The following is a 16,180-nucleotide window of genomic DNA, read 5'->3' on the forward strand; positions in this document are numbered from 1 at the left end:
GATGAGTAAAAATACTTCCAAAAAAGAGTACTGTACTTAGAAAGACTGAATATAATATCACCGTCTTGTTTCAAAATTAAGAACTAGGACTGTACTGTAAGTGAAGGAATTTAATTTAATAATCCATTAGGTAATAAATCTTATTTTTATAAACCATTTCATTTTGATCTATAATACCTCGAATGCTTGGAGTCTCTTGGGTGTTTTTTTAGTTAACTTCACTCGTTTTTCATGTCCAAGAAGGCAGAATGATTTCTTTTTTAAGACCATATAATGATCATAGTAAGGGTAAAAGTATTAATTTTGATGTACACTCAGTTCAATACTCGAACCATTTCACTGAGCATTAAATAAACCGCTAGGGAATTCCCTTAAAACCTTTTCAGCCACCTGCATTACCTCTTTACTGGACGGGACGGTTAGTACTTACGGTTTTATCGCTTGGGTTAATAGCTTTTTTAATGTATGGTTTGGTCATAAATAAACACAGAATTATATTTATCCAAATATTACATTATAAGCCCGTGCTTATTGTACTGGGCAGGTGGATGATAGTAGGTAATACTATTGTATATTACAGCGTATAAAAGGGTAGACTTTTATGATACGGTTTTAAGAATTCAATTAACCTTTCAATTTTTTACTCCATTTAAACATAATAATAACTACTATTCTGTGTTAAGCTGCCAGTATACTTAGGGCCAATTCGCTGGGGTAACGTAAATAGGACCACTTGCGTACATTGGCCATTGCAACGCGTTGGCCGCCAATGTTGGCGGACCAACACCGATTAGTGTGGGTTTTTCATGCACACATAAAGAATTTTGGCGCCAAACAAAGAGTTGGCCCAACGTGAACTGACAGCTTTAGGCTCACAAATGGACACATTTAAAGGTAGTATCCGACATTATAAACATGCAGTTTAAAACTAACATGTTTTTTAGGTCATAAATAAAATGTTTCCATTGAAACTATTTATCTACTGATAAAACGTAGCACTAACATAACAAGTGCTTTTGACAAGGAAAATTGTTTTTTTTTATTGATACTTCAGAATATATTTTTTTAAATATTTTTCCTCACTGGGTGCTTTATCCGCGCTGAGCCACCCATTATTTGTAGGAAATAAAGGAAAAAATTAATAAGAACTTTATGATTATCCAGAATATCATTTTTATTTTCAATCATTAAAATTTTCAGCAATTTAATTACAACTTTGAATTATTAAACAATTCAGGCAAACGTAAATGATATGTGGATACTATTAATGCCTATTGCTACTCAACAGGAGGCATCGATACAACATTTTTATTAGCAGAGAGAACATGTTTTAAATGTGAAGGTAATACGTGCCTCTTTTATTATTTTCCTGTATAATATAATATGTAAATAAATGCAGACAAACAACTTGCTTAGCAGTTGACACGAACCCCTTTTTTGCTTAACTATACATGCTTTGGAGAGGCTTTAGCTATGCTTACTAACTAAACCGAAATAACCAGGTTTTTCCTATCTCACCCTTCTCCTTCTACCTTCCTCGCTCCTTCTCCTTTAGCCTCAGAGTTGTGGATTCTTTTTCATGAGCCTTTTGGGGATGTCGTAGTCTTACTGTTTGAAGACGAATGGGAGCAGTTTGCGATTTTTGAAAAATGATTCCATTCGATGATACTGCTTCCAGCGGTCATTTGAAAGTTGGGCCAGATTCCCAGCAGGTTCCAATGTGTGGACTCACGTTTAAAATATTCGTGATCGCGATTTAGCGTTTTTAATGTAGTAAGTACCTAGTCCCCGAGAGAGGTCGTACGTGACGTCATCGTTCTAGTATATTTTTTCGTTTTTATCCGAAAGAGGAGTGAGAAGGAAGATTTTTATCGATGATTTACGTACGACGTCTATCTGCGATTATTATACCAAAATTTCAAATTATTTTTGAAATAATCTGCCAAGGGAATAAAAGAGAAACTTTATATATCGTAATTGTTGACGAAACTATATGCATCTTCCTTTAACATCTGTTCCTGCATTCCTCAACAATTCAATTATACATCATCATTCTGTAAGGAAATATGTTCTTTAGTGCGTTTACTTCGAGTCTATTACGGAAGCTTGTGCAGCGTCTACAATAAAAAAACAACAATCTTCTGCCTTGTCTCTCCTAAAAATAGTAAGTAATTGATCAATATTTCTAGAGTTCATACGTGTTATGCCTACTGAACGTGTTCGTTAAATAAGTATTATTCTATCGGGCCGCAATTGTTAGCCCCTGCCGAGAACACTATTGGTTGGCGGAGCAGACCTAGAGTCTGGTGTGGACCGAGCGGTCCCGCGGCCGGCGGATGCATTCAAAGTATTTCGGTGCATTTTTTCAAGAAATTCCAAAGGTAGACGACAATGCAATATCGAACATGAGTCCCTCACTTGCACCCGGGACTTGCGACATTATTGTTTGTCGTAACCGCATTCCTGAATCGAGAAATATGCACTCTCTTTTGAGTTTTTGGTAGGATTGTGCCAATTAATGTATTTGTATCGTCCGCTTTCATATTATTGAACATTGTTAAAAATATATATATTTTAACAATGTGATGTAAATAATATTTATTTTTCCCTCCTGCCCACGCCCCCTCCTGTTCATCACACTCAGAAATGTTATAGTTACGCCACTGATTGTACAAAATGTATATTATTTGACCTGGCTGTCGCGGTTAAATCAGTTAGCGAATTGTTATGAAAAATTGAACGATTTACAGTCAAACATTTAATTTTAGTCGACCTTCCTCTTCCCTATCTCTTTCCCTTTCGATAAATTGAGATGCTTTATTCTCACCAGATCTTTGCGGTATTCAGATAAAATAAATCAATATTTTTAATGCTGGTTTTGTATTTAGTACGTTGTAGGTATTATTTTCTTCTATTATATATGATTGAAAAGCTGCGTTAGAAATAAATCATTCTTTGAAATAATAATTTTAGTAAAACCAAGTTAACCTTTCCATGATCGGGAAAGTTATCGATATTCGGCCCCTCAAAATAGACATTTAACCTGACGCTTATCAACGGTGGCGGCTTGTGCTAGAGTGTTGAGATTAATAATTTCGAAAGCAATGACATTGTTAGAGCCGAAAACGATACAAATAAAAAAGTAAGTAAGAATGTTTCAGCAATTTTTCTGTGCCCAGCATTTCATATAATCATTTTTGAAGTTCTACATTTTTTATACTTATAACTGTTTTCAAATAAATGCAGAGTTGTTAAACGCAATAAAAAATTGGTCGCATTTTCCACACAGAGTTTTTGATTGAATTACCTTCACAAAACCGCATGTCTCGTGTCCAGGACCGGCCCAGATCCCAAACGGCGCCTGGCGCGAGTAAACTTTCAACGCTCCTTATCCAAATCAGTAGGCGCCTAGGTAGTTGATCACTGTAATCAATAATATTCGGATGATTTGTATACGGCGTTTTTATGAAAAATAATCTCATTTTCAACGTCTCGGCGCCTTGGCAATTCGGCGCCCGGAGCGGACTGCTCCAATTGCCCCCGCATAGGGCTGGCCATTGACAGTATATTGTTAAGACATAATTAGGCACCAAAAAACTATATTTTTATTTTCGGGAAATCAACAGTTTATATATTTTTTCAGTTTGAATCTGTACGTCAGTATAGCCAATATAAAACTAATTATGGATTTCATCCTTTTGACTGTATTTCTAATAAGACAACATAATAAGAATAAAAATTGAAATTTATATTTAAAAAAAAAACAAAACATTGCTCGTGAAAACTAAAAAAGACATTGAAGTTGTCATTTTAAGACAAGATATATATGTATATTATATCATAATAAACATAATATTGAATTACATAAAAAATACATTGACTATATGATGTACATAAACAACAGAAAAAATTACATACTCATGAACTCTCAAAGAAATACTCTTTTGGACTTTTATATATTGAAAATGTCCACTTTTGCAAACACGAATTTTGTTTATAGTTTGTTTTGCATTGCTCCACTTTGGACAGGACCAATGATATTAGAAGATATTGAATTCTAATATCTTTGGACAGGACAGAAGAGCGTGCGGAGCGTGCAGGTACATTGCATCTTTAGCAACTACGGGCTTTGAATACTATTGTTAACTAATTTATATTAATGTTAACTAATATAAATTACAGTTAACTAATTTGAATATACTTTTAAAATACTATACTAGAACAATACTTAGTAAAGTGGGGCGAAATAGTACGTATACATTTGCGAAGCGAAACGGGAACCGAACTACGAATTACGGGAAAGGAACGAATCAACTGCAAGCGACGTTGCGATTGCTTCGTTTCTTGAACTGAACCTAAACTTATGGGAAAGAAACGAAGCAATCGCAACGTCGCTTGCAGTTGATTCGTTCCTTTCCCGTAATTCGTAGTTCGGTTCCCGTTTCGGTTCGCAAATGTATACGTACCCTTACACTTCCGATTTGTTTGTGTCTGCGATAAGTGAGCAGGGAGTACATGATCAATTATGAGCAGGGAGTAAATGATCAATAAGTGAGCAGGGAGTACATGATCAATTGTGAGCAGGGAGTAAATGATCAATAAGAGAGCAGGGAGTACATGATCAATTGTAGGCAGGGAGTAAATGATCAATAAGTGAGCAGGGAGTACATGATCAATTGTGAGCAGGGAGTAAATGATCAATAAGAGAGCAGGGAGTACATGATCAATTGTAGGCAGGGAGTAAATGATCAATAAGTGAGCAGGGAGTACATGATCAATTGTGGGCAGGGAGTAAATGATCAATAAGTGAGCAGGGAGTACATGATCAATTGTGAGCAGGGAGTAAATGATCAATAAGTGAGCAGGGAGTACATGATCAACTGTGGGCAGGGAGTACATGATCAAGTAGTACCTGGATCTAGAAGCTACATCAACAATTATTCTCAAATATTATTATCAAATTTAGAAAAATATGGAATCAGAACTAAACATAAATTCCCATATGTTTGACACCGTCAACTTTGCAGGCGGCGAAAGGAGAAATTAAATTACAACGAATAAACTAATGGAATTGGAACTGATATGTCGAAAATTCAGAATATCCGTAATTTTTCACGGTTCTACACAGATTACACTAGTACAATTATAACTGCCAATTCACTCGAAAATGTATTATGCTTTAAAAACATTTCAATTAGTAAGGTTTTTACATACACGGTCGTTAATCAATTGAATAAAATTTTCACCACGCTTTTTTTAGTTAGACCGGTAGTAGTATAGATATACGGTATATGCAATGAGATCAATAGTTTATTTTAAAATACAATGTCACATGAGGAAGTATCATATGAAAATATGTTGTACATATAATCATTTATTATTCGTTTATAGATATTCCGGAATTAAATAGATTATCTTTCATTGTCTTAACCGCAGTATTACGTCAATAATTCCATCGAAAGGCAAAACTGCTGTCACTCATAATAATAACCAAATATAAAAAATAAAAAAAGGGGTTTTCTGATTGTTACAACCGTTACAGAAAATTTATTGTTAAAACATAAAAAAAAAAAAATAGCTTTTTACAGATTATTTTTGTAATGTATAGGTACTTATTTATTTAGTAGTTTGATAAACTTATTATTCGTCTTCCGTTTTTGTTTTAAAAATGGTCAATCATGCGTAGGAATGGACGTACTATGTATGTCATTTTTTAATTTTAATTGATAAAGTCAATCGCTCGAAATTTTTTGCAGGAAGAAGTAAAATTAATAAATATCAAACTTTATAAACGTCTTATTTTTAACTGAGCATAGCAAAGTCTTGTTGTTTTGCATTTCGTCTGACTATAAATTTGTTTGTACGTTCCTTTTCTGATTCAAGATGGTGGCCGTTTTAATTGTTCCGTAAAGATTATATTTTTACAAATGTGAAATCGTCGTATTTATTTTTCAATTTTATGGTACTTACCTCCTACCCTGTCTGAAGAATGTTTGAAAAAATAATTGTCTTTGAGATAGTTAAAATTTTTATTTTATTTCATCAAAAAAAAATTACAGAATATATAATATATCAAATATATATATAAAATACCTATATGTAAGTTAGTAACAATGACATTGTTGAAAAACTAATGTTACAATAATGGAACAGTTTCTAATAGAAGAAAAAGTAAATATGTATGAGTGTTATAAATATATGGCATAATATACTATATTTTTAAGTGTGTTTGTCGCCGTCGGAAGTGACTTGCCAGGTAAGTATGTTTTGGTATCTTTTCTAAATAACAAATGTAGATCCTAGGAAATAAATTGTACAGCGCCCTTGAGGTGATTTTTCACAACAACGGCGCTCTACAAATTATCCAATTATAAGGATTCAAGGATTATTTTATTATTTTAAGGATTCATATATCTTATACTGATTTATAAATGTGGAAATTCTAACTATACAATTGTAAATATTCTCCAAAATGCCCTGGAAAGAATCTCAGACTTGTGATGTCCCGAAAGAAACCATTCATCTATTCTGAATGCAATTACAATTGTAATGAACGGTCGGTGGCCGAGTTGACATCGCGTTTGGGTCCCACCCAGGCGTAGTGTGTTCGATTCCTCGGCTGGCTAAGTCTTCCATTTCAAAACAAGCAACATTTTCAGCTTACTGTGGTGGTAGTAGGAGATTTTCAAATATTCTCAGGTTATTCGTAACCCGGGAATGTTTGTCTTACTTTAAAAAAAATGTTATCTAAATTGACCCAGGTAATAAATTACATCTTTGCGATTCTTTCAAGGATAATGAAACCATCCTGTCACTTCGAATGCAATCAACAATGTTCCCAAAATTTGTTTTGACAGCATCGCCATTCCATTGTACGAATATTATGTACTAAATACACAATTTGGCTCTCCTGAAACGGGAATCCTTCCCAGTTGGACAGACAAAGGTTCATTTTGTTTTGTATTGTTTGTAATTTATATAAAATAAATTTTAAGTTGTGAATAACCTGCCTCACTAGGCGAACCTGTGTTGAGGCAGATTTTTTGTTAATTATTTCTCGCATTTTGTCTATGGTTTACTTTTATGTGTTTAATATAGGTTACATTTTTATTAGCATATACACAATACAAATACAAGGCGTTTGGTTAATTACTTGGAAACATGGTGTATTTGGTTAAAAAATAAAATGTAGGTAGGTATTTAAGTACCTACTTACAAATCTTATGATTTCAGAGGAAAATTTGGTAAATTTAATAAATGAACTTGTTACTACTAGTAACCCTGTCTCCGTTTTATCAATGAAGCAAACCAATCTGCATTAGAACTTAGAATTATTATTGTAAGCAATCTCTGGAAACAGTTTTGGTTGATGACGCTAGATGTCACTAAGCTGTCCCCGTATCACAGTCACAGTTTGTGATTGGTTTATTTATGGTACATTCCTTCCCCGGGCCAGGGGTCAACCGCGTTAACAACCTCCCCAAATGTCCATCGGGCAGGACCAAAAGATCTATGAGGTTTTGGTAGGACCGACATCTATTTAGTATGTTTTTACTGCTGAAATGTCATCCGATTTTAGAGCAATACGTTCGCGTTTGTGTACGTGATTGCCACCAAAAGTCGAAAGAATTGTTATGGACAACGAGTCTATCTGCTGAGGTTCAGCTCGATCGAATGTCGGGAAGTAGGTTAATTGGAAGTGATTTGCATTCATTCATTCCCGAAAACAAAAGTTAAATTCAAATAGATCTCTTTTTTTTTTAGTTTCTGTGAACATTCAGTATTTAGATCTATTCTATAATAGAAATAATTAAATTATATTCTTTTCATATATCACTTTTCACTGAATTCATCCTGTTAAATAAAAAAAACTTTATGAACATTAAAATATTACTTTATTTTAAGTGATCAATTATTTACAATGTATTTCATACCATATTTATTTATAGCCTTTTAAAAATTTATATATATAATTACACATTATTGTTAATTTCATGATAGTTATTTTGTTTATCGGATATGTCGACAAATAAAGAGTTTGACATATTGAATGGCATGATATGTCGACAGATAAAGAGTTGTTTGACATATTGAATGGCATGATATGTCGACAGATAAAGAGTTGTTTGACATGTTGAGTGGCATGATATGTCGATAGATAAAGAGTTGTTAGACATGTTGAGTGGCATGATATGCTTTATTTAAACTTTTATAATTTATTTATTATAGTAATTTTTAATTGTTTATTATTTCAGACTATAATTTTTACATAATAACGACATGTTTACAAATTTTAAAGCCAACTCAGGTATTACAAAAATAACAGGTCATATTATTCAAATGAAGTGCGGGCAGATGAAAATTCTGAAATAAGTTTGTGAAAGTAATGAGAAAGTTTAACAAACTAACTTTGCTTAATATTAACCAACAAATTAATTAAAACTCGAAAGATTTGAATTAAAATATGAATAATGAGTGTGACATTTTATTATCTAAATTAGGCAGAACAATACGTTATATATTTTTTATGGAATTCTTTATTGTCAGCATAAATTTATCGTAAATACATTTATTAGAGTAGTACATAATATGATATAATAGATGTATGTAGGTAATATAACCGAAAAGACTTTTTGATAGCTAAATCAAAGACGTACAAAATAAATAAAGTGACATGTATGTAGATAAAATACATCAGTCTTTTTAATATACTAATAAACTAAAAGCACATAAATATGTAAAATTATTGATACATTTTTAATTTGTCTTAAAGCTATATTTTACCGGAGAGTAGCTATCTCAGTGGAAATATTGCTAGGGATTGTTATGGTTAGTATTGATTACAGTTAACGTTAGTAGAATTTACTCTGTATCTTAATTTGTATCGACATGATGAAATTAAATATGTACAAAAAGGTGAATAATAGACATTCATCAATTTCACATTTATATACCGCGACTGGTTGGAATCACCTAGAATCTTTCAAGAATTACAAAGAATTGTACATTCAATGAAATGTTTAACAAATTCACTATTCTCACCTCCACTAGAGGGGGAAAAAGCAGGCGCAATTGGAGCAGTCTGTTCTGGGCGCCGACCAAGGAGCCAAGAAGCCAAGAAGCCAAGGCACTCATAATAACGTAACACCTAACAAAGCGCCCTTTAGATCTGTACTAGCGCCAGGCTCCATTTGGCACCTTCATCTCAGCGCCGGCCTTGGGAGGAAGTGCACCATGTCGCAACATCCCAAAAGTCCACCAATATGGAAATTCAATTCAATTTGTACAATTTTTTATAAGATTACAGATTGGGGTATAGATCGTTGTAATTTTAAATGGATATGCGACCACATCTAATATATATTATAAAAAGAAACTTGTGTTTCCCTACCTGCCTAATTTTCTTCACAACCAGCTGCCACCCACCGGTGTTTATGGTGATGGATACCCCTTGGTTTCACATCGAAAGAAAGAGTGTTTGGTGGGGGTGGCGGGGCGTGGGTGACGAAAATGTGCTTTGTTATGGGAAGGCTGCGATTGCCCGCTGATTGTTTTGGTGAGTTTAAAAAGGTTCCAGAAAGTTCACGAATTTTCTCGAATGCTCTAGAAGGTTCTGAAAGGAGAAAGTTCAAGAAGGTTCCAAACTGAGTGGCGGAGTGTGTCGGTGGGTTTAGAAGGTTCTCGAATGCTCTAGAAGGTTCTGAAAGGAGAAAGTCCAAGAAGGTTCCAAACTGAGTGGCGGAGTGTGTCGGTGGGTTTAGAAGGTTCTCGAATGCTCTAGAAGGTTCTGAAAGGAGAAAGTCCAAGAAGGTTCCAAACTGAGTGGCGGAGTGTGTCGGTGGGTTTAGAAGGTTCTCGAATGCTCTAGAAGGTTCTGAAAGGAGAAAGTCCAAGAAGGTTCCAAACTGAGTGGCGGAGTGTGTCGGTGGGTTTAGGAGGTTCTCGAATGCTCTAGAAGGTTCTGAAAGGAGAAAGTCCAAGAAGGTTCCAAACTGAGTGGCGGAGTGTGTCAGTGGGTTTAGAAGGTTCTCGAATGCTCTAGAAGGTTCTGAAAGGAGAAAGTCCAAGAAGGTTCCAAACTGAGTGGCGGAGTGTGTCGGTGGGTTTAGAAGGTTCTCGAATGCTCTAGAAGGTTCTGGAAGTAGCCACAGCAACGTGTGGCAGGTACAGCTAGTTTTTAATTATTAACAATGCTTTAAGTTTTGTCCGCAGTTACATATTATGTAGGTGGTAGCTGCAGATTTTATTCCCGCTTTGTCCAGAATACGGACTTGTCGGAAAATTAAAAATAAGATATTTATAATAAGACTTATGGAAGATTACTTATAGCACAAATTGCATTACTAAATCTTTTCCTGCTAACATTTTTAGAAAATTGTTAAAAATACTAGATATTTATAGTTCATGTTACAGAATATTTTGTAAAACTTATTATCATTGTTTTATTCTCAGCAGGTATTGTTCCTATGAAACCAATTTGTCAGGTTTAACAGAGGTTTTATGTTGAATGAAATGATTTAACTTATTATTGAACAAGAGGAGAATGTTGGAACAGTTTTACAAGGTAACTTTTCTTGAAATACAAAAATAAGAAAAGTGATACAAAATGACTTCTTCAGAAATAGCAGCATTAAATTATTGTTAGTCATAGATATAAAATAAGTAATACATTTTTTATCTAATTATTTTCTTTATTTACATTATTTACAACATCAAGATTCAGACGTTTCATTGCAAAGAAGTTATAAAAGTTAAAGCGTTATATCAACAAGTAAAAAATAATTATTGATTAATTGCTTAAAACTAATGATGACTGACAACAGAAAATGAAAGTGACCGTTGGTGAATCGAATAGGTGATTAGTGATTATATTTTGAAAGGAAATTTCACACAGAATAACAAAATGGATCTTATTAAGAATTATAAGTTCCAGTTGTAATATTTATGTCAGAGCACCGAAGACAACAGATGATTAATAAATTTAAAATGAATGATTTTAAATTTATAATACATACACACTAAACGAATAATTGTCTTTATAGGTTTTGATGATTGATTACAAGGGATTAAATCTATGTATTTACAGTAAGTTTATTAAGATTTACAAATATGCACTTAGAATAGAATATTAAACTTTTCAATGCCGGCCTTTCCAACACAATCTTTCCCACCACACGGCACTTTTTGACACAATGTATAGGTTTCAGTGAAACTTCATGGATCACATATGAGACAGCCTCTCATGGATCACATATGCGACAGCCGCGTAGGTAAGGTTAACAACAGAGTGTCCCATAGTTATTAATAATGTTAACAGCAAGCTAGCACTGTTCGATGGATTTGACTGAGCCGAGGGGAAGATGTAAGTCTAGGGGCCGTCCGTTGGACTTGAGACTAGCGATGCAGCCCTTGAGGCCGAGATAAAGTTGGGGCGGCAGTCCGTGGGGGAGAGATGGTGCACCACCTGAAAATAGATGCAGGTTTCATTTAAGCAAATCAATAGCAACACTCATAGAATATAGAAAAAAAACTAGAAGTGCCTTCCATATAAATTTGAATGGAAACAGATGTGCCGTTGACTCGGTACATTTTGGTTTTAGATCATTTAGCACGCGGTCTGACTCTCTTATGCTTGCCTGAAATTGAATAGCGCCATCCCATTTCAATTTTGTAATCATTATGAAACACAAGTTGTGTATGTGAATACACGCCTAAATTGGGCTTATATTTGGACCACGAAACACGCCCACAAGGCACTTCTCGTGTTATTCTTTATTCTATGGCTACACTCTATAAACAAAAATGCTACTCTTGGCAAGCCGGTTAAATCTCCAAATATGGTTCAGCTGGTCTGTAAAGTTATTTAATTATTTATTTGTTAATTTTATCCATGAACCAGTTATGAAACAATATATTACAGAGAAGATCACAAATTTCAGGTACATGTAAGATCATGGGAGCAGTTTTGTGACATGTTAAAAGATAGTTGCTGAACTGTCTGTAAGTGACATACAAAATATCGATGGTCAATGCTGAACCATTGAGCAGTTGAGTCGCTCTGTTGATTGGCACGTTCTGACAGAAGTCCTCACTTTCGAAGTATGAAAAAGTGCACAGGATCTTCCAGGAGTATACTTGTTAGGCACATATAAGTTAACCTCTTTCAATATAAGTGGATTAAGTATAGTTCCAGATATTAGTTTAAAAAAAAGTTAGCCTAAAAATTTTTTCGGCAAGCTTTTAGCATGTTGAGATAGGGCATTCCTGTTAAGATCAAGGATGGATAGTATATATATATATATATATATATTCTCTCATATATAGATAACGCATAAACTTCTTCTGTAATTTTTTCTATTTCTAGGATATGGTTTTGTTCAGAAGGGGCCCAAATAATGGAGCTATATTTCGGGATACTGTTATATAGTGGCACGCCGAAAGTAAAGTGAATCAGTTAACCAACATGATGAGTATGCTATATTTTTAAGTGCTTGGTTAACAATTTTCAATGGGCTTATTTACTTTTATAACTTACCAATCCATAACTTAGGATTTGCCTTCGTTGTCAATATTGGCAACTGTGTGTAGCCTCTGATGGATGGTTGGTCATCAGTTTGTATCAAGGACATCTTCTTTCGCCGCTTGATGACAACGGTGTGCCACAATCCGTCGTCCACTCGGACTCGGGAGCGCACGGTGCTATACCAGCGGTCCTTGCGATTCGAGGAGATATTCCGAGAACTGTAGTCGCTGTAGATGAGTTCGGCGTAACCATCTATAATCCCGAGGGCCAGAAAGTCTCCCTGTCCAATGCCGCCTTTCCTCCTCCATATGAGCAGTCCAGAGCTCTCAGTTGTGCGAAATTTAACATCTAAGCGCATTCCTCTCTCGGGAAGTTTTCTGTAAAAGATAAATAAAGTGTAATCGACAGGAAAGTTATAATTATTAATTGTTAATTATTATTAAGAAAACAAATTATTAGTCAGGGTTGCACTTACATTAATTATAGTTAGTGGAAGAAGTGTTAACAAGTATTTCCATAATTATATTTTATCAAACTATAAAATATTGAAGAAATAAAATGATAATAATTAGACTATTTTCGGTGTGGCTTGTTGTTAGCTGTCGATGTTCATAGCATCCCTCATGCTGTTAGTACTGAAAGGATTAGTAGTGATTAGTAAAGGAAATGTATAAAATAAGTAACAGTTCTACATAATATATACTTTGTTGTTAAACCGTACTTGAAAATATTGTTTGTACTATGTAGTTAATAAAACAAAAATATTTTCTTGTCATGCATGCTTGGTTGCTAATTGAACAAAATATTTTAGAAATACCTTCTGCCGCCTCTACTTCTGTAGGCGAAGTACGCTTCCCCGTCAAATCTCACGGGAGTGTTGTTATCTGTGATTTCTGCATGCAGTTTTGTCTCACAATTCCTCCCTTCGAACCCATCCTTGCAGATACACTTGTATTCATTGAGCATCGGCACGCATGCCCCGCTGTGCTGGCAAGGGTTGGAGGAGTGAGAGCACGGGAAACCTGAATATCTGGATGTCCCAACTGTGGCGCACGGCAAAACTTCTTCATTTGGCAGCATGGAGCATTGGGGAGTGTCTTCGTTGTAAAGAATGAGTGGAATAGAATTAACAAACACTTGCTGGATTGCTCCGACAAAGCTGCTTGTAATTCCTGATAAGCGATGTGGTTTTGTATGTGATCTGAAAACAGTAAACGAAATTTTTATAGTTTTAACAGTTTTTACCACAGCCGGTAATTCACTTCTTTTGTACAATTGCATGTTTTAGTTCAGATATGACATGTTAATAGTTTTATTGAAGGTGGATAGCTAAAAGTTACATCTAGTTAATCTAGATTAACTAGATAATCATATAATTGTTATTTAAAGCTTACGGTAGAGATCCTAAGAAGACAGGAAGACCTAGATTGAGTTCTGTGAGTGGAGGAGCTGAATTCCCTTTGACAGCGGGCCCCTCGTCCAACCGCAATGTTCCTTCCCGAGCGTTCCTGAAGGCTCTCACCTTGTGCCATCTGTCCTTGGACACCTTCTCCGGGTATCTTTAGAAGCAAAGGTAATGGATAAATATTCATTCACACATGTGCATGTACATATTTGGTGAAATATTATCAGTGGCGGGTCTGTGACTTTTCAGTGTGCTAGTGGTCAGGTTGGAAAATATAACTTCAATAATGTGTTATTTTTCAATGTTACCCCTCTAGGCCACGAGAAGTCTAGAACCGTCCCTGGAAGAAATAATGCTTACGAGATGTTTGCTATTCCGCTCCCCAAGTTGAATCTGAATTGCAAGTAGCCATTCACCAGGTTGAGGGAAATAAAGTCTCCCTTTGCTTTACTGGACTGGCTGTTGTAAAAGAGCATTCCAGAGAGTTTCTTGGTTAGGAACCAGAGTTCGAGGCGGAATGCATCGCTCAGGCCGTCGAGCTTGGGTAGCTGAAGATAACTGCTTCCATTGAACTCTGGCACATAAGATTCATGGAGTGTTGACATTTCTAAAGAAATACAGAAAAAAAAAAATTATTATCATGGTAAATTTGCTGGAGAGCGCCATATAAGTTGTTCCTGACTTTATTGTCTGTGAACGGACAAGTAACAGGCTAATCTAAATATTGTAATACAACCTAAATGATTTACCGTATGAGCAGGTGTTCACTAATTCTATTGTAACAAGCTTCCCTCCAAACTGGCATTTGCAAACAAACTCCCCGGCGGGTGTTGAGTCACAGAAGACACCTTCTTCCTTTCCACAAGGATTTGACTCGCATGGATCCACCTTCTCTTCACACTGTGTCCCCTTATAGCTGCCCGAGCAGATGCAGGTGTACTGAAGTTCTTCATCGTCATTGGCGTGGCAGGTAGCTCCGTTGTAGCACGGAGCACTGACACAAGGGTTAGACATGCATTCTCTAATATTCTGCATCGCTAAAATGGCAGCATCATCTTTGCCAAGTTTCTTTGTGACTTGGTGCCGAATGACTCTCAGATGTTTTACACAGCCGGTGAAACCGTGTTTTGTACCAATGTTATCGAAGACTCTGAAATTAGAAAATAATACAAGCATAACAATAGAAAAAAACAAAAATTTACAATAGGCCGAGTTCAAAAGATAATACATATTGAAATACCTGGTGTAATTTGTAGGAACACTTCCAATGAAAGTATCTTCCGACAAGTCCAATGCTTTGAGGCTTCCCGTTGACTGACCGACCACATCTTCATGATCATCGACACTGAGGATTCCATCCCGATGATATCTCTTCGCTGATACTTTATGGTATTCGTTCAATTGTATTTTCTCAACTGATGTTAGAATGACAACGCCATCTCCCAAATTATACCTATTAAATAAACAAAATTCATTTTCAAAGAAAATCTAAAAAAAATGGATGATAAGAGTTACGTAAAAACTTAATTTTTACCTGAATTCCACAAATCCATTAACAATGGCAAGAGAAACGAAATCTCCAGTTCCATCAGATTTCTGCTGATCATAGAGCACTAAGCCGTTTTCTGAGAAGCTTTTAAATTCCACATCGATGTTAAGTTTATGGTAAGCTTTGAGGGGCTTAAGTCTAATGTATGCCCGCCCATCAAAGGAGGGGGTTTCGATGTAATTAATGGGTTCCTGTGACGGGATTCTGTCTTGACACAGTTCCCCAGTAAACTGGGAATCACAAATGCAGGTGAACGTGGATTCAGGCAGATCAATGCACGTCCCAAAGTTCATGCAGGGTTCAGAAGAACAAGCTCTCGGTTCCTCGGTGGTGGTTGTAAAGTCTTCGTTTGTTGCTGAAAATAATGAAAAATAACTTGAAAGTCACAATATATTTGAACTAGGGAAGTATTTGGTACTTAATTTGTTGTGATAATTACAAAAATTACCCTGTGAAATTTAGTCAAACATTTGAATTATAAGATTGATCAGCATTTTAAGAGAATGATATTTAGGTACCTACTCTCAGAATCGAAATGTTGCTTGAAATAAATTTAGAAATGACCAAGTACTCCTGACCTTACCCACGAAATACCCCAATTTTTTAATTTTTTTTTAATTTTATTTCAGCTCTGTTTCATTTTATTTTCAATTTATTATTTCATTTCATATAATCATTTTATTAATTACTTTTTAAACTGTAA

The 16,180-nt window shown here is 35.1% G+C and overlaps 1 protein-coding gene across 1 annotated transcript in view; it reads right to left on the bottom strand.

The window, feature by feature from the left end:
* Nucleotides 1-10,179: 10,179 nt before the first annotated feature.
* The window catches only part of LOC149424818 (agrin-like), a 683,339-nt gene continuing 677,338 nt past the window's right edge, over nt 10,180-16,180 (bottom strand). Inside the window, exons 18-25 of the mRNA XM_089647215.1 lie at nt 15,463-15,832; nt 15,169-15,381; nt 14,678-15,078; nt 14,289-14,535; nt 13,918-14,082; nt 13,341-13,724; nt 12,536-12,900; nt 10,180-11,464 (exon numbers count right to left, since the gene is read on the bottom strand). Of these exons, the coding sequence (XP_089503341.1) occupies nt 11,322-11,464; nt 12,536-12,900; nt 13,341-13,724; nt 13,918-14,082; nt 14,289-14,535; nt 14,678-15,078; nt 15,169-15,381; nt 15,463-15,832 (2,288 nt within the window). The 3' untranslated portion in view covers nt 10,180-11,321. The remainder of the gene's footprint in view (nt 11,465-12,535; nt 12,901-13,340; nt 13,725-13,917; nt 14,083-14,288; nt 14,536-14,677; nt 15,079-15,168; nt 15,382-15,462; nt 15,833-16,180) is intronic.

The sequence above is a fragment of the Hesperophylax consimilis genome, chromosome 3 (genome assembly GCF_061612785.1).
Source record: "Hesperophylax consimilis isolate HC1 chromosome 3, BYU_Hcon_1.0, whole genome shotgun sequence".
Classification (NCBI taxonomy): domain Eukaryota; kingdom Metazoa; phylum Arthropoda; class Insecta; order Trichoptera; family Limnephilidae; genus Hesperophylax; species Hesperophylax consimilis.